The following is a 20,688-nucleotide window of genomic DNA, read 5'->3' as shown; positions in this document are numbered from 1 at the left end:
GAATCCTTTCACTTCATGCTGTTTATATCACTTTTCAGTTTGCCTGACAAAGCTGATATTTTAGCAATGAAGACAAAGAGAGAGAAGGGGACTTTAAAAAAAAATCTTTGTATTAATTAAATACTTCTCTGACCCAACAATTGGTCTGTACTGCAGGCTATATGGCAATATATTGAAAGAAACTATATAACCAGGATCAGAAAGGGTATTGTGTCAGCAAATATATTATTTTTGATGCCTTTGTATTTTGCAATATATTGAAAAAACGTTGCTGGGAAATATATTAGTTGTTGCACTTTTAAAAATAAAAATCCAAGCATCTTTAATATATTGCAGTATATTTCATTTCCGTAAGCAGAGAGCATAAGCAGACATGTGAGGCAAATGTGATTGCATCAGACAAGCCCATGGTGACATCAGACACCTCTGAGGTTACACCAAAAATGGCGGCAACTGGGGGTCAGGGACAATTAGCTAACTGTCATGCACATTAGAAAAAAGCAGGAGGGACTCCGTTCTTTGAAAGTGGGAATCATACTCTGGAGTCTGGCAGAAGCAGCTGACATCTTACAGAGGTACATGGTGTGCAGAGCAGGTTGAAAATACCCCTGTAAAATGAAGTAAAAATAGGTGACAGGCGATCTCTACACAATCCCTTGCATTCCCTAAACATTTTGATTTCCTTTTAAGGTAATTGCTGAAATAGACAATTTGCTGGTAAAATAAATGTAAATATAAATAAATAACTGGGGGTAGAACAAGAGAGAGTATCACGGCTGTATGAATGCATGTAATTCACAGGCTTCAGTAGATTACGTAATAGAATAATGGTGGATGTGCCTGCAGGCTAGGTTAATGAAACATATTGCTGTGAAGTTGTGTTATATTATTGCATATCTACATAAACAGTGTGGTTTGCTTTCCCCAATTCTTGCTACACACATGGTGCCATCCATTTGGGGGCGGGGGGGGGGCATACATGGTGGCGTTCATGATAGCTGGAAACCTCCCCCCCATGATTGCTACTCCTTCCGGATCCAGGATCACAACCGTCACCCATCCAAAATAAAGGAAGGAAGACAGGCTTCAGCTGTCCCTGATTGGGGGTTCAAATTTCAGTCATGACACACCAAAATGCCAGGGCCTACGGCCTCGAGGCTCTGTGCTAACACTGCGGGTAATGTACCTGCTGTAGACTGGAACAGCATCCAGGGAGTGATCATGTGCATCAGCAGCTTCAAGGGATGTCAGAATAGAAATTACCTCTCACCTGTGACCTCATCAGCTTCCCAGGGAGGGAGACAACTAAGTTATTTTCCCCTTTCCAAAAAATCATCCAGCTTTGCCCTACAACCCACCTCTGCCCCCACCCCCCACATACTCCTTCCCTACCCCACCTAACCTCAGAGTGTGAATGGAGCTATTGTGCTCAGTGGTGATAGAAGCACATGATTTAGATGGTGAGTACCTTGTTCTGAGGGAATTAAGTGGTATTAATCACCCCCACCAAGTTGGCTACATCAAGTACCCTTTACCCTTCTTAAAAAAGTGGGGTGCTCTGAACCCTCTCTCTGCTGAAGAGGTGTGCGGAGAAAACGGTCCTGGTAAGTGTTCTGGGAATGAGGAGGGGCTCTGTTTAGGACAGAAGTACCCCTTTTACTGATCTGTGAATACTGCTCCGCACAACCCATCATCAATTCAAGGGACAATGGCACTCTCTCACAAGAATGCACTCCTGCTTCGCACTGTAAACTACAAGAATAAAACACTGAAAACCAGGCAGCAGATCTCTGGTCTTGATTTTGTGACATGTATTGAACACCCCTCTTCTCTTTAAGTCCACGCATTGCCCTGTGCTCTCTTTTCTACACAGAGAGATACAGAGTGGAAGTAAAAACAAAGCTCTAGCCAGGCTGCCTGGCGGGCTCTACGCCTGAATGTATGTTCTCTACATTCAGTATTCAGTGCAGTCCAAGGTCACTTCTTAGTGTAGTCAGTCACAGCTGGGTGTACTCGCAACCTTACTATAAGAGTAACCGCTGAGTGATTGAAAAGTAATGTTGTGTGTGTGTGTGTGTGTGTGTGTGTGTGTGTTGTGAGTGTGTGTGTGTGTGAGAGAGAGAGAGAGAGAGAGAGACCATGCACATTCATTGTGTGAGTAAGCCAGTATCCTATGAACAGGAGAAGCAGAGATGTGTATTTAAACTTGCCCTGAACCTGTATTTCATGATTAATCAGCTGGTGGATTGTATTAAGGAGCCCCCTTCAGCAGCAGATCTCCTCCCACATAAGAGTGTCTAATCTGGCAACTTTACCCCTGTGTGCTTGCCATTCATGCACAACAATCAAGAATCAGGATGGTAATCAAAGACAGGTAAATCACCTGCCCCCTCTTTATGCACCTTACTGGCTGTCAGCAGTGCACGCGTATATGTGTGCTTTTGTGTCTGCGCGTGTGTGTGTGTGTGTGTGTTTCTGTGTGCATGTGTGTGTTTGTATGTGTGTGTGTGTGAGGCAGGGGGGTGGAGATGTGAAACCAAATCCAGTCCTTAAAAGACTAAGCCCAATAGAGCATATCATGGTAGAACAGAACACCAGGGAATGATTAAGGCACAATAACCTCCCTCTCAATTTGTTGGGGGTAATTTGCGAAGAGTCAAGGGAGGGGGCAGGATGGGTGGGGAAGGGGGGGATTGTATAAGATGATTAACCTGTTATTGAAATGCATCTTTGTCCTCATTGCATTCTGTTGGGAGGACAAGAGCATTTTGAAAAATAAGTCACATGTCACGTGTTCCTCAATGAATCCATGTGCCGGTAGACCAGAAGAATGAAGAACGATCCACTGCTAATAGTGTTGCTTCTGCCTGGCCTATTAGTATTTGTGCCTGTCTGGGTGGGATTGAGCAGAAGTAAGTACTGCACCACAGTTTCAGAGCATGAATTCAATCCATTATCTGACTCACCCGTAGACCGGACTCACCACACGTTTAATGGTTAGCGGGGCAGCAGAAAGCAGTCAGGTCTCACAGCGCCCTCCACTGGTTGTTAATTGTATGGCCCATACTATCCACAGTATCCCTAGATTTCTTCTTACTTCTCTCCTACAAACGCGAATGTCTGTGAATGACTGACTGACTGAGTGATGAAGTTACACCATTGGTCGGCCGAGTTATGAAGTTACACCAATGGTCAGCCGGATCACGGGTGTTAGGTCCAGCCATATAGTAGGTTTTAACCTGGGTTTTTTTAACCACAGCAAACTGGTGGGCAGTGAGTACTCTCGATCATTCATCATCCAGGTTGGTGCTACACATTGGTGACTGAGCTCAGTTTGTTCACCTTTATTGCTTTGAGATCATGCAAAGCTCTATATTATTATTATTATGATTATTATTATTGGACAGTTTACATTTGACAACTATTTTCTCATCAGTTAATCTTAGTGAAAAGTTATTATTAGATATATTACATGTAAGAAAGGAGATTTAGGCTCCCCTCCTCCTCCCCCACAGGAGTATCTTAATCTAAAAGGAAAAAGGAAATATTTACTTTATACTTCCGTGCAAATTTTTACCACATTTTGTCAGTTCAGTCAGTCAAGTGTTTTTTTTTTTCATAATTGTGATTTCCCTTGAACTGTTCGAGTGTGTTATTGATATATAATTAACTGCAGAACCTTTACAAAATTGGTTATGCCAATAAAGAACTACAATTTATTAAAAATTAAAGCTGACAACTGGCGAGATGATTATACTGGATAAATGAGGGAACGTCACAGAACTGTTCTGTGGGGGGTCCATACAACAGTCACATAAGCCATTTACGACATACAAGTCCCAGTAAACCTTTCGGGAGATAGACCAATAAACTGTCAGTTTAATTCATGTGAAAAATAATCGTCCAATCAGAGAAGACAATGGTGCTGGGTGACATCGTCGATGTCCCTTAATATTAGTTTCAGGGGCCTGAACACAGTCGTGGGCAGCCCGGGGAGGATTAGTGAGCTACCAAGCCACCTCGGGAGCGCTCCCCGTTTCCCCTCCCCTTTTTTTTATTCTCTTTGGGGTGCGTTTCGTTTGCGGTCGGGCAACCGCCGTGCGGAGCGGTAAACATGCCGGTGCGTACTGAGCGCTGCTGTAACTCCACGGCCTACATGTCCTCGGCCTCTCTTGTCCCGCCTCCGCCGATAAACACCGAGCAGCCGGGCGTTGCGACCTCACTCTTGTACAGTGGTTCTCAGTTTCGAGGGCACCAGAAGAGCAAAGGGAACTCTTACGACGTTGAAGTGGTTCTGCAGGTTAGTCTGAACGCGCTTAGAAAAAACGCAATGTAAAACTCAGTTTGTCAACTAACTCACTGTCAGGTTAACACAACCTAAGACGCAGACTTGATGTTTGTTGACAGGTCTCCGTTTAGCACAAACATTCAGTGTGGTTAGATTTCCTCAAATTGATCTCTGTACAGAGTTTACATGCCCGAAACAAACGTATAATAAAGCAGTCGTTTGGGGGTCCATGTCATTCTTACGAATGTGGATATGTATTTGATTATAAGCGGAATCTGTGTCGACATCGAGCTAGCTCATTTTAACTGGCTAGCACAGGCGCATTTGCCAGGCTTTCGGTGTATTTATACTTTTACGATGGCTTACAACGACTGATTCCAGCAAAACATGACGCAGCTGGCAGCAGGTTAATATATAGGTAGCTAGTTGGTTAGCTAGCCAGCTAAAGCTAGATTTGCAGCTTCGTAAATAAGTTAATGACTACAATTCCCATGTGTCGCAGTTGGTGAAGTTTACTTGAAACTGTCATTTTGATTTCCTTGTTGACTAGCAATTTCTTTTTCTTCTCTTGCAGCACGTGACAATGGAGGATTCGTATCTCTGCGGTTACCTGAAGATTAAAGGGCTAACGGAGGTGAGACAAACCAGTTATTTTTATGGTAATAGTAAATGCCCTCCATGCCTGTCTGCATCTAGGCCAATCACCGGGGTACTGCCTAACCACTTTCGTGTTCAAATGGCCGGTCAATCAATCGGCCAGTTGGTCTCAAATTTTATATAGCACCATTACCAAACATAACTTCTCAATGAACATTCTGTCAAGCAAAGGAAAATGTTGGAAATAAATAAAACTGCACTTGAACCCATTTGGGAAAAATTATTCCCTTAATCAATCTGATCTGTTGGAAAATGACGGTATGCAGCAGGGGCATTGTTCTGGAACCTGGAGGGTCGTCTGTGCGCTGGTTTTTGGCCCAACCAGTACCCTTGGTTTTAGTTTTCTGACAGCTCTATAAACTGCTGGTTCACTCCTTTACTTGAGCACAGTGAAATCTTTAGGGTGCACTTGCAGTCTGCGGCCGTGGCCAGGTGCTTATACAAATGTCGGGTAAATATGTGATTGAGCTCATTAAATAATTATGAGCAGAAGTTGGAGCAAAATCCTGAAACAGATCGGCCCGTGTTGTGTGGCCCTTTTTGTACACCCCTGGGTCTCCGCCACAAATGGCTCAATAAATAAAGACATATTTGAGAAAAGAAGCTTTAAGGGTGAGTGTGCAACTCAGGGCCTGAAATGGCCAGCTCTGCCTGACATTTATCTATTTTAATTCAGCCCCATTCACATACAGGTATTGTCAGCGGACATTTCCCAGAGAAAATCAAAAGACCCTGTTTTCAAAGGCCGGCTTCCTATCCGTCATTTCTCTGAACGTTGTCGCCCTGCAGGAGTACCCAACTCTGACCACGTTCTTCGCCGGCGAGATCATCAGCGAGAAGCGGCCTTTCCTGACCAGGAAATGGGACGCGGACGAAGACGTGGACCGTAAACACTGGGTAGGAGTGGCAAAGACAAACCGCAAAGCTGTGAATATCTCACCTTAAAGATCCGCTTAAAATGCACACAGTTTACCTTTTAGTTGGAGCCTTAATATTTATGCCTGTTAGGAGCTCAGAAGTGACTTGCACATTTTCTGAAAAATAAAGGGGGAAGTGAGTAGTTTGAGATACTGATTACTGGTCTGGTCGTTGGCCATTCAAAGGCTGAAGCATCTGGGATGGCCAACCAGTCACCTTCCCTGTGTTTGGGTTTGGCTTACAGAGTCAACCCAAAATGCAGTTTTAAGCATGTTCTTTCCCTCAACGATTGCATATTTATTTATTATTTAAAGTTCTTCTGTTGTGATGATGAATTGATTTCTCCAGACAGTGACTTCATCTGATTGGTTTCCTATCTCCTCTGGTGGTTACTCTGTCAATTATTTCCTGTTTAACTGTTTCCTCTTTGCAGGGCAAGTTTCAGGCTTTTTATCAGTATGCAAAAACTTTCAACTCTGACGACTTTGATTACGAGGAGCTGAAAAACAGTGACTACGTCTTCATGAGGTGGAAGGTCAGTTTTTCACTGGTGCTGTACTCAATGAATGTCTGCACACTGAAAAGGGCAGGCAAGGAGATGTCAATTTGCAATGCAATGATTTTTTAAACATTAGTTTATCATTTAGTCTTCATCTGCGTTTCACACCTCTTGCCACAAGATGGTGCTCAAAACCTTGTATCATTCTGTTCTGGTCAAGAACAATTACTCAGTGGCTGTTTTACTGTTACCGTATTAGTTGTATCTGATACTACATTAATAATAGAAAACTACTGTCCTTATTACTAGCTATCAAGCTAACACTGTATCTTTCTCTGCCTCTCTCTCCCTTTCTCTCCCTCCCTCTCTCCTCTGGCCACACAGGAGCAGTTTTTAGTCCCCGATCACACCATCAAAGACATCAGCGGGGCTTCATTTGCCGGCTTCTACTACATCTGCTTCCAGAGATCCACAGCTACCATAGAGGGCTACTATTACCATAGAAGTTCAGAATGGTAACTATAGCAACCTAGCTATAGAAGGCTACTTCTGCTCATAAATTCTGAATATTCAGGACTTCTACCATATGCTTACATAGAAGTTCAGTGTGGTAAATACAGCTGCTGTCAATAATAATTATGAACAGTATAGTCTATGGTGGTTGTCAGTGACTCTCTCTGTATCCCCACAGGTACCAGTCCCTGAACCTCACCCATGTCCCAGAACACAGCGTCCCCATCTACGAGTTTCGGTGACCCCTGCCCTCCCACAGCGCTGGGAGAGAAGGGGACATTTGGCACCTTTCTGAAGACAATGTTTAAAGAAAAAATTCATGAAGATTGTCAACCACGCCCTGCATGTACCCGCCCCCAGACGGGCAGACGGACCGGTTGAACAGGAGCGGAGCGCTCTGTGAGGGCTGCCGCCAGCAGGTGGCGCTGTGGCGTGGGTGGCATTAAAAGGGGAGGGGAGAACTGGCGCTTGTCCTCCTCCTCCTCCTCCCTCTGGTTTTGGTGTCTGGGTTTCAGCAGCTTCTGTCCTTGCCCTGAGCCGCCTCTGCCTTTTATTTTACACTGCAGTGGCCCCCCTCCCCCCTTTCCTCAGTCACTTTATACACCCCCCCACCCCCAGAATGAAAGATGGAAGCCCAGTCCTGGGTGTTCCTGCAGGAGGAGACAGTCAGGGTGGGGGGGGGGGGGGGGGGAGAGTCTGTTTTTTATTAAAAGCTTTTTATCGACAAGACAGGAGGATTAGCCCTGGCCGCTGTGACGTTAATGGACCAGCAGGGTGAGTTCATTGTATCGGAGCTGCAGCAACTTTTGTGAATAAATGTGTACGGGCAATTCACCCCCCTCCGCTCCCCCCCCCCCAAACTACCCATGTGGGAGCTGGATGGGTGGGCAGGTCTGAAGTCAGAGTATTTTTTGGATCCGTGGATACAGTGGATTTCGTCTGTGAAAGAGTGAAACCTTTTTAAAAACTCATTTCCTGCTCAGCTCACCTCTATGCAACCGGAAAAGGATTGCCCAGCGAGAAACCAGGCCACGGTGTCATCAGGAACGCAGTTTCGAACTTTCACCATAACACGAGCAGCAACCAACAGAGTATTTTATCAAATGAGTGTGTGTGTGTGCGTGTGTGTGTGTGATATATGCAGATATGGATAATTATAAAGATACGAGAAAGTTGAGTTTACATATAAACATATATTAATGCATCATTTGCCAGGCTGTGGATGTGAATGCTACCTTGGAGAGTTCTGTAGTTGTGTGTGTGTGTGTGTGTGTGTGTTTTTTAAACATGACTGCCTTCTACAGTGCTTTCTTGATATTGCCGCGGGTGAGGGTGGGTTGTGGTGCCCGCTGCACGCACAGGAAGACAACCGAACGCTGGCGCGGAATGCGAAGAGTCTGTGCTAAACTGCGCTGTCGCGAAAACCTGTAACGGAACCTGGCGTGCTGCGGTTTCCACGGTGAAGTGGTTCTTACCGTCTCCTGGAACGAGACGGTGTGGAGAAAGTGTCCGCATTGGCCCACATGCTTCTAATGACCGCAGCTCACACAGTGGCTGTCATTTACACGCCGGGCTTTAAGCAACTTTTTTTTGTTGGTCTTAAACAGTATTTGAAGGAAACTTGCGGTTTTCCGAAAAAGTATTGTCAAAAATGGGGATGAGAGTTTTATTTTATGGGATGAACGAGAGAACAAAACGAAAAGCATCCTTTCCAGCTTTAGTTGAACCTTCTGCCTTAAAAAGAAATAACTAATATGTTGTACAAAGTACAATTTTATGGATAATGAGATTAAACGACCATTCTCTTAAAAAAAAAGATGAATAAAAATGCTACTGGCTCAAGATATTAATTTCATTTGCTTGTATGTTTGTGCATCATAAGAAGGTGCACAACGAAGTCGCGCGACACTGCCCTCTAATGGAGAAAAGTGGGATCTCTGGTGAAAAGGCTGGACACTACCATGCACTGCATATGTCTGTAGGAGAGCTTTCCCTGAGGGCTTTTTTTTTTTTTTTTTAGTGCGTGAAATTTACATTTAATCGTTTATTTTGTGGGTCCTGTTTGTCTAGTGTTTTCATATGCAGTTTTTTATTTAATGCCATCTACTCTAGGACGGCCAGTACTGAGGCTGTCTCGATCTGATTTAAGTTCAGTGCATTCATTGCAGTGTGCAAGGCAGTCTTTGATCATGATGGGTCTTCCATGCTCCGTTTAGGAGCACGGAAGAACCATGTCTGCGCAGAACGTCCACTACAGCTGCCGTTAACTTGAGTTGCTGAAAAAGCTGTGTCAGTGGGAAGGGTAAATATAAAACATCCTTAACAAGGACACCTACTAAACAACACACTGATACTCTTATAATGTAAATTGTGTCCCCACACACTACACTCCACCATGTTATTTGGTGCTATTGGATGTACCAATGGCCAGAAACAGGCAGTAATTTGAGGGAGCACAAAGTGGTTGGTTCAGAAACTAGCACTCTTTAAGTTCTTAAGGTAATGTTCAGCAGAAGCATATATACTATTTACTATATATACGGTGAGCTCCATGATGTTTGGGACAAAGCCATTTTTTTTCTTTGGCTCTGTACAAATTTAGGTTAGCAATCAAACAATTCACATGTGGTAAAAGTGTGCATTCTCATCTTTTATTTAAGGATATTTTTATACATTTTTTCACCCTGCAGAAGTGACTAAAGTTTTTACATGCAGCCTCCATTTCAGGACACATTTGTGGGACAAATGGCTTCGCAGGTGTTTCGATTAGTCAGGTGTGTTCAATTGCTTCCTTAATTTAATGCAGGCATAAGAGCGCTCAGTATCTAGTCTTGATTCTAGGCTTTTGATTGCCTTTTGAGTTTGTTATTAGTGTTTGTCAACATGAGGTCCAGAGTTATGCCAGTAAAAGTCAAAGAAGCTATTATGAGGCTGGGGAATAAGAAGAAACAGTCAGAGGCAAAGGCCAAATCATGGGCTTACCAAAATCAACTATTTGAAACATCCACTGGAGAAAAGACCACAGAAGAAAGACCACTGGTGAGCTTAGTAATCGCAAAGGGCCTGGTAGGCCAAAGAAGACCTCTACAGTTGACCAAAGAATTATCTGCTCGACAGATCAGAAACACCATTCAGGAGGCAGACGTGGATGTGTCAGTGACTACTGTCTGCAGAAGACTACACAAACAATTATCGAGGCGACACTGCACAATGCAAACCACTAGTTGCCTGCAAAAATAGGTTTGACAGGTTACTGTTTTCTAAGAAGTACCTAAAAGAGCCTGCATAGTCCTGAAACAGGATCTTGTGGACAGATAGGACCAAGATGCACTTCAGAGTGATGGGAAAAACAAAGTGTGGAGGCCAATTTATGCTAATTTATGACAAGCACTGGCCTATTTCGAAGCTGACAGTGACATTTTTTAAGTGACCTTATGTTGTTGAAAGCAGGGCTAAGTACCATGATTTTATCAAAAGATTCATCAGTTTAGACTCTTTCTAACTAGACCACGCATGAATATGTTAGATGGGAATTCAGTACGCCTCTAAAAAGCATGGACGTTTACTTCTGCTTATAACAACAGAGGTGATATTCATAGACACGTAAATCTGGCCAGCTGTAATCTCCACTTTCAGGCAAAATATTTTTCATGTAACAAAACCCAATCGCACCATGTTGGGTTTTCGCTTGAAGGTGGAACTGCTTCTAAAAATGCAGATTTCCACTGTCAGGGCTCAACAAGCATTATATATAGACATAAAGATTTTCAATCAGTGATTTTAATTAAATGTCACAGATTGCATTCAAACGTAAAATTAAAAGGAACACGATCTGTATAGCCACACTGGGCGTCTGGCCCCATAAATAGCTTTGTCTTCTGGTGTCTCTTCTGAGACAAACTGCAGGAGATGGGACTTTTGATAGCATGCCTAGATTAAGGTTTCAGCGTGACTTTTAATTGCCCCAAGGGCATTTCCTTTGATGTTTGTGGAGGGGAGAACAGGCAGCATTCTTAGAAACAATATAATATTGTATCCAATTCACTGTAACTCTCTCTAAGGCCATACTCTCTACACTTGATATCTGACAGTGCGGACTGTCAGCTTTACTTTGAATCTATTTACAGCCTTAGCAGCTGAAACGTGCATGAATTACAGGCCTTTTTATTCGTAGTTCCCCCATTTTAGGAGACCAAAAGTAATTGGAAGTATTAACAATCTTAGTCATAAAAAAAAACAAAATAGTGTTGCCATCCAAATACTTAGCACTGTGTATACGTGTGTGTTTTAAAAAAAAAAGTTTTCCAGGAAGCAGAAGAATGGAAACAATGCAAACCGTACAACAAAGCTTTTACTGTGAAATCCTGCTGGGCAGGACCGCCTTTCTTCCTCCATCTTCACAGTTCTGAATATAGCAGATGCCTTTGTGACCTAGTTATGGCAGTACAAGCTGCAATGCAAGTTCCATTTACGCTTAGGCACGTAGGCAGATATGACGATTCCAGGCTGATTACCAAGGAAGTGTGTTCATCAGGGCTAACGGAAAAGGGCTCAATCGCTGACACCTGTCCATAACAATAAGCAATCGATATCTGTCCAAATATGTGAATATGCATTGTGTGTGCGGGTGAGAAAACGAGGGAAGGGAAGCTGAAGTGCTTCATTTGTGTGTTATCTGTACACGGAAACAATGTTTTCCAGGCGTTTGCACAAAGAGATGGTGGAGATTAAATGAAATCCTGAGCAATGAGCGTACCCATTTCTTAACGAGGTGTGCGTTTTCTTCTCTTGATTGCACATCTTATCTTTAACAAAATAAGAGAGCAAAAAAAGTACACAGCGTTCTGGTATTCTCATACTGTAATCTGTTTCACAATTCTAAGTTTACCCTGGCAAAGTGGCAGACCAAGGGCTCGGAACTAACCGTGACCCCAGGTGGGATCAATCAAACCAAACCTTGTTTGACCGGCTGGCATTGGCTCAGGGTACCTACCATATCGGCATCAGTACTGTCAGCCAATACAACGGGACAGCGCCTTCAGACAAGGACAGTGTGACAAAAGGTTAATCTCACTGTCACGTTTTCCTGGCTGACCGTAAACAACGGGTAAATTTATCTCAACTTCCTCATGAAACTCCATAAACTGATATCGTAACCCTAAGCATAAAACAGGTTGATGTAGAAATCACAAAACATTTTTCCAATATTGTAATGTATTACTTCAGTTGTCACACTGGTCAATAAAAAAGTCAGTAACAGAGTCGCGTTTCCCTTTTTTATTTTGCGAATTGGCCTGTGGACAGAGACCACGATGTAAACCAGGAGGAAACACAGATCACAAACGCTATCATTTTTATCCCCCACCCCCGTCACTAAAAACTGATTTTAAGTTTCCCTGTGGCAGATAGGTATTCATATGTTAATATATTTGTTAATATAGCCTATTCATTAAGCATGTTCATTCTAGGAGGTTCAACCACAGTGCCCAACCGGAGACTGACATTTACATTATAATCATTTAGTAGATGAAGAGCGACTTAAACAGGTCACGTTCTTTTTATGTAGAGCCTATTTCAATAGTAGGACATTTTCTTAAGCAATTTAGGTTAAATAGCTCACTCAATGATACTATGGCAATGCCCCACCTGTATGGAGAGAGATTTATCTCAGTATTATTGAAAGATGCGCGTATCATGATCCATAAATACGAGACGAGTCTCAAATATGTTTCACTGTCCACTAGAATATCTCTCAGTTTGGGTCGTGTAAATCGTAATTTAAACGAATGTGCAATGATTTGTGCAAACGCATAGGCCTACATATTTATGAACACATATTTTTCTTTTTGCGCAAATGCCTGATACTTTGTAGGCCTATAAGAAAACCAATTTCCGCGGGTGTTTTTTTGCAATAATAAATTCGCAAATATAAAATTGGCTTGTGAAATATTAAATCTACATTTTCGGATCAAGAGACACGCATGCATTCAGTGACATGGTTTGTGAGTTTTCTATATTATTATTATTATTATTACTATATATTATATTATTATATATATTATTTTATTATTATATATATATATATATATATTATATTTTTATTAATAATATATATATTATTATTTATTTTTTTTTTTTTTTTTTTTTTTTTTAACTTTTCTTTCGCAGTTTGTGCGCTCCGGTCCACACCCTGCAACCAGAGATATTCTAGTAGGCTTGTATCTCTCTCTATGGGCTTTGTTGCAACCCTGTAGCTACAAGGTGCTTTACCATGTAAGTAATGGAATGTGGTGGAAAAAAAGGGGTAGGACCCAAAAAGTTAGCAATCCGATCACGATCTCCGAACTGCTATTAATGGAATCTTTCTATCAACAGACACTTTTCATATCTTCTCCTGAGGCACGAGCCCCAATGAGGTATGTCTGGCTGTGATACACAACTGTAAGCTGATTGCGTTTAGGTCAACTGCCGCGTGTTAACGATGCAGTGTAAGAATAGGCAGGAATTAGCAGCAAGATCTTAGCATTCCATCTTAAAAGCAATTCCCCAATATCAAAATTGAATCATGCTTATTGGTTCACCTGGGGAAAGGAAATTCATGGTTTACAAAGGTGAGATTACGCAATATTGTACTTGCCGCCGGAGACAAAAACTTGAGAAACACGTAACTAGTTCTACAGTAATTCGTGTGTGTTCAGCCCCGCCCATATATGGATGATATATAACCTGCTGTTGTCTGTCTTTGGTGCATATATTGGAGACGCTACAGGGAGTCGTAGTTATACAAGCAGGCAGGAGCAACGCGGTTGTATTGCAGAACACAGAGCATCATGAGCGACCAACAATATCCAATCAATATCAGGCCCATTGGAGTGATGCACAAAATCAAGAGCAAAGTAAGGAGGACCTCTCGCGCCAGTGTCAAAATATAGCTTTTCACGTTCCTGGATAACCTTGAAAAGTTGGAGCAGTCAGTGTTGGGGGTGGGGGTGGGGGGTCTTTTAACGGCTCTTCCTACGAATGCTTTATTTGAACTAACTGTGCTTTAAAAATAGGACGTTTACAAAAAGGTAACTTTAGCTTGGCAAGGCTTATTTTGGGTAAAAACCAAGAATATTTATCTAAATGCTATGTTCAATGATTTTTATGCGTTTGTTTTTTTAAATTCATTTTTAGATGTATATGACGTCGGTGCTGTGGTCAGACGACAGTGACATTATTGTTTACAGATCGTTCCAAGACTTCAAGCAATTGCACGTAAGGCCCCGCCGGAGCGAGAGCAATAACTGACACAACACATTTTCCTCTTTTAATATAATTTTGTAAATGCATTCAATATTTGGTGTATTATACCTTTTCAGATAAAAGATGCATAGCTTACAAAAAAGTACAGTGTACACAACATTGGTAATATTGTTAAAATGTAATTAATTGCATATTTATTTACCAGATAGCCTGAAAATTACAAATCCATTGCATATGAAGTTCCAATATAGACATGCTTCCATATATTAGTGTCTTATACCCCCAGTGTGTCAAACGTTACATGGGTCAATGGCCTTGTAATTATACCTGAAGTTTATATATGAAAGTTATGAAACTCAAACATTTGAGGTAGCGCACACACTGATTCATGCTCAATGTCTTCCACAGAAACAGTTGAAAAAAAGATTCCCAGCGGAAGGATCCTTTGGCAAATCAAAGAGAGTGATCCCCAAGTTCAAAGGTAAATTTCTGCCTCTTTTTATGCAGAAGTAGGGGGTGAGTGAAATAGCCAATCAGTGCTTGAACTGTCCTTCCCCCCTTTTTTCACGATTCGCCTACAGATGGCACAGTACAGACGACCAAAAAAGGGCCCAGCAAGTCGATGGTTCGCCTGAAGTTTTTGGAGAAGTACTTCGACCAGCTGTTGAAGTGCGACCCACAGATCACACAGAGCACCGAGCTCACCCAGTTCTTCTTACCGAAAGCCCAGGATTTGCAGCCGGAGTTTGCGAAGAACAGGTGAGCGCTAACTGCCTCCGCAAACAGCTGTTGCCTAACGAGGTACACGCCTGCGCTGAGGAATAGAATAGGAACCTTGCGCACGCAGACCAAGAAAATCGGTGTACAACTATGGTTGTTTTATTGATGACTGATACGACCAATAGAACAGTTTATCTTGCGATACTCATAGTTTTTTTTCATAGTGTTTTAGTAGCTAGCCCTTCCACCTGATTAGGCTTTATGCACGCCAGTGCTTTATGAAAACTTTAATGTGGCTCGTGCCTGTTCGTTAACACACAAGTGTGTTTGTGTTGTGTGGTCTGTTCTCTTCAGCGTCGTGGTCATGCCGTCAGAAGACCTCCATGACGGTGGAGGCCAGACGGGCAGTAGCAGCGGCAACGTGAGTCAGCCCTTTGTGACCGAGGTCTACCGATGCGTGGCCCCATATGAGACCAAGGACACGAAGAACCGGCCCTTTAAGGTCGCCGTGGACGAGACGGTGGACGTGCTCATCAAAGACAAAGCCGGTAAGCGGCGGTCGGTCTGTGCTGCCTTTTCCTTCCCATGAATCCTCTGGTCTGGGATGGCGTTCATGTGGGCCCATTTGTAGTATGGACTGTTTGAACTGATGAATGAGTCACAGGTACAGTAATTTACCGTGAATAGTCAGTAGGCAAGAGTCGTGTCCAACAGAAAACTGTTTTTGTTCAATGAGGGAACACCAACGCAATGGCTAAAAACGTTCTGCGGTTGTACATTACGGTATTATTTTTAAAACTGGAGTTGTGGAAAACGCCTTGCCTGGATGCTGCATTTGTCTTGTGGAAGTTCAGGCATAACTGCAGGACCAAAGTCCTTGGAAGTGAAGGGAGCAAATAAATGAGTAAACGAAAGGATGAGGTCATCAGCAGATTCTCACAGCCCCCTCTGTCCGTATCGCTCGTTTGTCTGCGTAGGCTGGTGGCTGGTGGAGAACGACAACAAATGCATGGCCTGGTTCCCAGCGCCCTACCTGGAGAAGTGTGACGATGAGGAAAACGAGGAAGATGAGGACAGCGAGACGCCAGAGGAAGGTAAGAGACCCCCAAGCCCCTGTCGTGCACTCGCTGTACACGTGTGTAGGAAAACAACAACAATAATAATGCATTTAGTTGTCTCCTTGGGTTGGTGAGGTGGAGCAGATCGTGGACTAGGATGTGCGCTCACTGATCACTGTTTCCATTGGTCTCTTTTCTCCGTAGGCGTGCTGTACTGCGCTGTGAAGAACTTCACTTCCACCAAGTCCGACGAGGCGTCGGTGAGCATCGGGGCCGTGGTGGAGGTGCTGCAGAAATCCGACAACGGCTGGTGGCTCATCCGGTACGCTCTCTTCCCTTCACTTCCCTTAGCCATGGGCGCATCTCCGAAATAAGTCCCCCGGAGAAACGCAAACCCCTTTCAACTGGGTCCATGTTGCCAGTTGGAACTTCTCATGGTACAAGGCTGACAAATGAAAATGCTCAGGTGGAAGTGAAGCTGCTTTAACCCCTGCTCTGCCTCGTGTTTGTGTTTTAATCCATGCAGGTATAAGGGAAAGGTGGGGTACGTGCCCTCCATGTACCTGCGGCCCTACACCAACCCGAAGGTGCGCTTCGCCACCATGCAGAAGGAGATGCGGAGCTCCACCCTCAACCTGGCGCAGCTGCAGGTACCCGGGGCCACCCCGGGCCACGACAGCAAGCGCCGCAGATCTCACGGCAACCTGCCGTCGCCCGGCAACCTCCATCCCGGCGGCCGTCGCATGAGCGAGCCCATGACCGGCCTGCAGCACGCGTGGCCGTCCATGGAGGTGCTGTCGGAGCCGCAGCGACGCCCGCACCCCGCCAGGCCGATCATCAGGGTGGAGAAGCCCCGCGAGGAGGTGCAGGGGCGGCTGGGGGATCGGCAGGTCAGCCAGAGCAGCGACTGGGGCAGCGACGAGGGCAGCGACGGTGGCAGCGAAGGGAGCAGCGAGCTCAGCTTCAGCGAGGACTCGCCGGGCGTGGACATGCTCAGCGCCAGCGCGCCCGAATCGACCTGGCGCGCGCAGCGAGCCCTCACCCCGCAGCCCACCGTCACCCCCGACGACCGACTGACTCCCAGCAAGTCCGAATCGGACCTCTTCAAAGGCCCGGACGTGCCCAAGGTGCCGCCCCGCCCTCACGCCCAGGAGATTCTCACCCGCTGCACCACCATCACCCGCAAGGCGGCGCAGAGCCCCACCAAGACCCGGCTGGTCCCCGGCATCGGCCTCATACAGTCCCGCTAGGCTCCGACCCCGCCCTTTGCCAAAATACTCACCACAAAAACAAACTTTCACCAGCGGTGCCAGAGTGGCGGTGAAAACGATGCTGACTGGGCCTTCTGCGGTTGCGGCGCTGACCATTTTAGCTAAAGCGCGCCGCGAGGGTCTGGCGGAGTTCGCAGATAGCCTTGTATTCACGCAGACATGCTATTAATGCTGTGGGGCCATGGCCGGTGTGAGGTCGGCGTGACAACACCTGTGTGCCTGCAATGCCCCTTTCAGCACTGTGGTTAAATGCAACATGCATCGCATCAGAAGCATATCCATTCATTTAAACCGATTTCTTCATAGAACTATTCATAGGCCTGGATATATTACACAAGACAACACTTGTAATTATCTTCAGTTATTCAACTTCATTACTGTATTCCTGCTGAAATATGCAGTGTTACATAAACGAAGAAAAGATGGAATACATTAGAGGCATTTATTTCATCATATAGTTCCATGGTTTGCCAGGTTTAAATCTGAATTGTAAAAAGTTAGCTGGAATCTGTTGAATTCAGTCTTCTTCGTGTAAAGTAGCAGAATGTTTTCCTGTATTTAGCATATTGGTTAGGGTTTTTTTTTATTTCAACATTTTAAAATGATGACTTTTTATGGGAGAAATTCTCATTTTTGTACCCCAAGGTGGAGTGACAGGGAGAAATAATTGATTATACAGATTTAAACATATATATTCATTCAAAGACTTTATGCATATACTTTTTGGTATATTAAAAGGATTTTGACAGTGTTGACCCTGGAGTTGACTGTGAGGTGAATGTAAGAACTATTTAGATTTTTCCACAGTGGAAAATGTGTATGTGCATCGTACAGATATGGGCCTTATTGGTGTGTGGAGGGACATGTTCATGGTTGTTAACATTTGTAAAATGTAGACCACAGAGCTATTTAATGGAATATTTATCCAGTGAAAGGTGTGTGTGTGATCTGACTTTTTAAAGTCATGAGCTACAGCTAAAGGCTGCTCTTTGTCCTAAATGAAATGTTTAACTGGTTCAATATTAAGAGTAAACCAGCTCTGGGATGTACCACCTTTGGAAAATTAGACCCAGGTAACTGGATGGAAGGAAAGACTGCAGACACAGTGGCCTTCCGACCCCCAGCTGAGTTTCAGGGAATTTACGTCAGGAACGCTAAAAACAACTCAAAACAAGGCCAATCCCAACGCCAACGCTCTTTCTCAGGAAAAGTGGTACTGTGTGATAAGTCTTGTGTGCAGGCGGTGACGACTTTAATCGATCGTGCATTGGCGCACACATCACCTCCGTTTGAGGGTTTTCTCCCTACTCTGAGTTTTTTTTTTACCTCATGCACTTGCTTTGGGGGTTCAGGCCTGGTGTTTGCTCTGCTTGCTCTGTGGCTCTGTCTGTTGCCTTGCTGCTCTGTAAAGCATGTTTGTGACAGTTCTCTGTAAAAACACAAATTACACAAATAAAATTGAATTGAACTGAATCGCATTGTAATGACTGATCCTTTACCAGCGTAATGGTAAAGCTTTATGAAACTTTTACATCACCTCAGACGCTGTTCAGGCTTGTTTTTATTCACATTCTTCCATCCACCGGTCCATGTAGTTACAATTACTGCAGGCAAACATTTTTTATAATTTCAACATTATCACACAACATTATCACATTTTTACATGCAATCCATTTATAGAGCTGGATATCTCACAGAAGCAGCTCCGGTTAAGTGCCTGGCACAGGCAGTGCTCTTCCTCAGAACTGAACCCACAGCCCTGCAGTTGCGAGTCCAGGTCCTTGCCACTCAATGCGGACATCTGCACGCGTTATGTGATCTAGCGCATAATGAAACACGCGAGCAATGCAGACGGACTGCCATTGTTCTCCACCGTTCATCTAAACAATGACTGTGTAAGGTGGCGGTTGAACCTGGTGCGACCGCAGGGGAAAATGCTGCGTGGGATTGGCTAGGTGGTTTTCCATTTTGGGCTGTACGCATTGGGCTCTCCACACCCTTCCAGGGCAGGCCTGCACACCAGGCTGCCTGCGGCATCTCAGAAGAGAACATCAAGCCTCCATTCGGGCTGCAAGGTCTGACACATTACATTACAGGCATTTAGCAGATGCTCTTATCCCGAGCCACTTGCACAACTTTTGACACAGCATTTACACTGCATCCATTTATACAGCTGGATATACATTGAAGCAAAGCAGGTTAAGTACCTTGCTCAAGGGCACAACGGCAGTGTCCTACTGGGAAATCGACCTTTAGGTTACAAGACCAACTCCTTACCCTTTATACTACACTGCGGCCCTAGGTACTGCCTCACCACTGTACTGCTTCACCAAGGCGTGTACTGCACACATCCTGCGTAGACACCCTTGTTTATGAATTTCTTAGGTTGTGAACCAAGTGAATCTTGGCATGGCAGGTGTGGAGTCCCTTTTGGATAAGCAAATCTATCAAGGAATAAACAATAAAACGAAAAAACACAAGAACAGTTCGTCCGGTAAAATGGTAAAACACACACGTTAATACCATTAAATAAAAGTTGATCTGTCTGTACTTTGGTCACGTTCATCTTTTGATCTCAAAATCCAAATGCCTTAAGTATAGCGAAAACAACTAATCTCACTCGACTGTTCCCATACTTTTGGAGGGCTCTATACAAGTGAAATCTCAGCTTTCTGCATTTACAGCCCTGCTAAACTTCTTGCTTCATACTGCAGAGCATCATAACTGCCAACTGCCATTCTTCCTGGAAGTCTATTTGAAAACTGGCATGCTGGCATTCCTAGGCTGAAATATTAAAACAGTAGAGAACACACAGACAAGAACAATGTTTTCTGAACACGCTAAGCACACCCGTATATGGCCAAATGAAGAGGGCCGTTCTACGTTTGCACCTTACCAGTTTGCTCATCTGGTCTGCAGATATGTGCAGACAGTGATGAACATGCAGGCGATACTCCTCTCCCTATTCGACTTTACATCGCATTCATCTAGCAGACGCTCCATACTTACAGTACAAAATTAAGTGCAGTATAATTCCAGTAAGATCAGAGTGTCTGTTGGTTTTTTATTTATGCATCTTAGTGAAGTTTACTAAATAAATAAAATAAAACATTTTATCCATTGTATCTGAACTACTTGCGTACAGCACATTGAATTGCTCCCAGTATGAAAAGCACTAAATAAATAACATTTGATCTGTCTCAAAGTAACTAATTTAAGTCACTGGCAGGGTAAACTTCACTCACCCTGTTTCCAAGAACTAAATTAGCAGGTGATTGAAAGAGAACCACCAAAAGCAGCAGGCACAGCAGCCCTCTGGGACTGGAGTTAAACCTGCAGGCACCGTTGCCCACCAGGACTGGAGTTAAACCTGTAGACACTGCGGCCCTCCGGGACTGGAGTTGAACCGGCAGGCACAGCAGCCCCCATGACTGGAGGCCGGCACCTCTGGTCTTCAGAGGAAGGTGGTTCACACTTAAGACACTACCTGTGCAAACCAGTACTAAAATCAACTGCACT

General features: G+C 44.1%; 2 protein-coding genes across 2 annotated transcripts; both read left to right on the top strand.

Annotated features, from left to right (window-relative positions):
* Positions 1-3,933: 3,933 nt before the first annotated feature.
* LOC135242854 (glucose-induced degradation protein 4 homolog) lies at positions 3,934-8,719 on the top strand. Its single transcript, XM_064314120.1, has 6 exons — positions 3,934-4,300; positions 4,863-4,922; positions 5,735-5,842; positions 6,297-6,398; positions 6,747-6,877; positions 7,054-8,719. Exons 1-6 carry the CDS (start codon positions 4,115-4,117, stop codon positions 7,115-7,117), a joined length of 651 nt encoding a protein of 216 aa, XP_064170190.1. The 5' UTR covers positions 3,934-4,114; the 3' UTR covers positions 7,118-8,719.
* Positions 8,720-13,171: 4,452 nt separating this feature from the next.
* noxo1a (NADPH oxidase organizer 1a) lies at positions 13,172-18,642 on the top strand. Its single transcript, XM_064314119.1, has 9 exons — positions 13,172-13,291; positions 13,636-13,771; positions 14,052-14,132; positions 14,529-14,601; positions 14,702-14,879; positions 15,195-15,388; positions 15,818-15,934; positions 16,103-16,220; positions 16,425-18,642. The coding sequence occupies exons 2-9, from the start codon at positions 13,706-13,708 to the stop codon at positions 17,146-17,148; spliced, it is 1,551 nt and encodes a 516-aa protein (XP_064170189.1). The 5' UTR covers positions 13,172-13,291; positions 13,636-13,705; the 3' UTR covers positions 17,149-18,642.
* The last annotated feature ends 2,046 nt before the right edge of the window (positions 18,643-20,688 follow it).

Source organism: Anguilla rostrata, chromosome 17 (assembly GCF_018555375.3).
Source record: "Anguilla rostrata isolate EN2019 chromosome 17, ASM1855537v3, whole genome shotgun sequence".
Taxonomy (NCBI): domain Eukaryota; kingdom Metazoa; phylum Chordata; class Actinopteri; order Anguilliformes; family Anguillidae; genus Anguilla; species Anguilla rostrata.
This window is presented reverse-complemented; position numbering and strand designations above follow the sequence as displayed.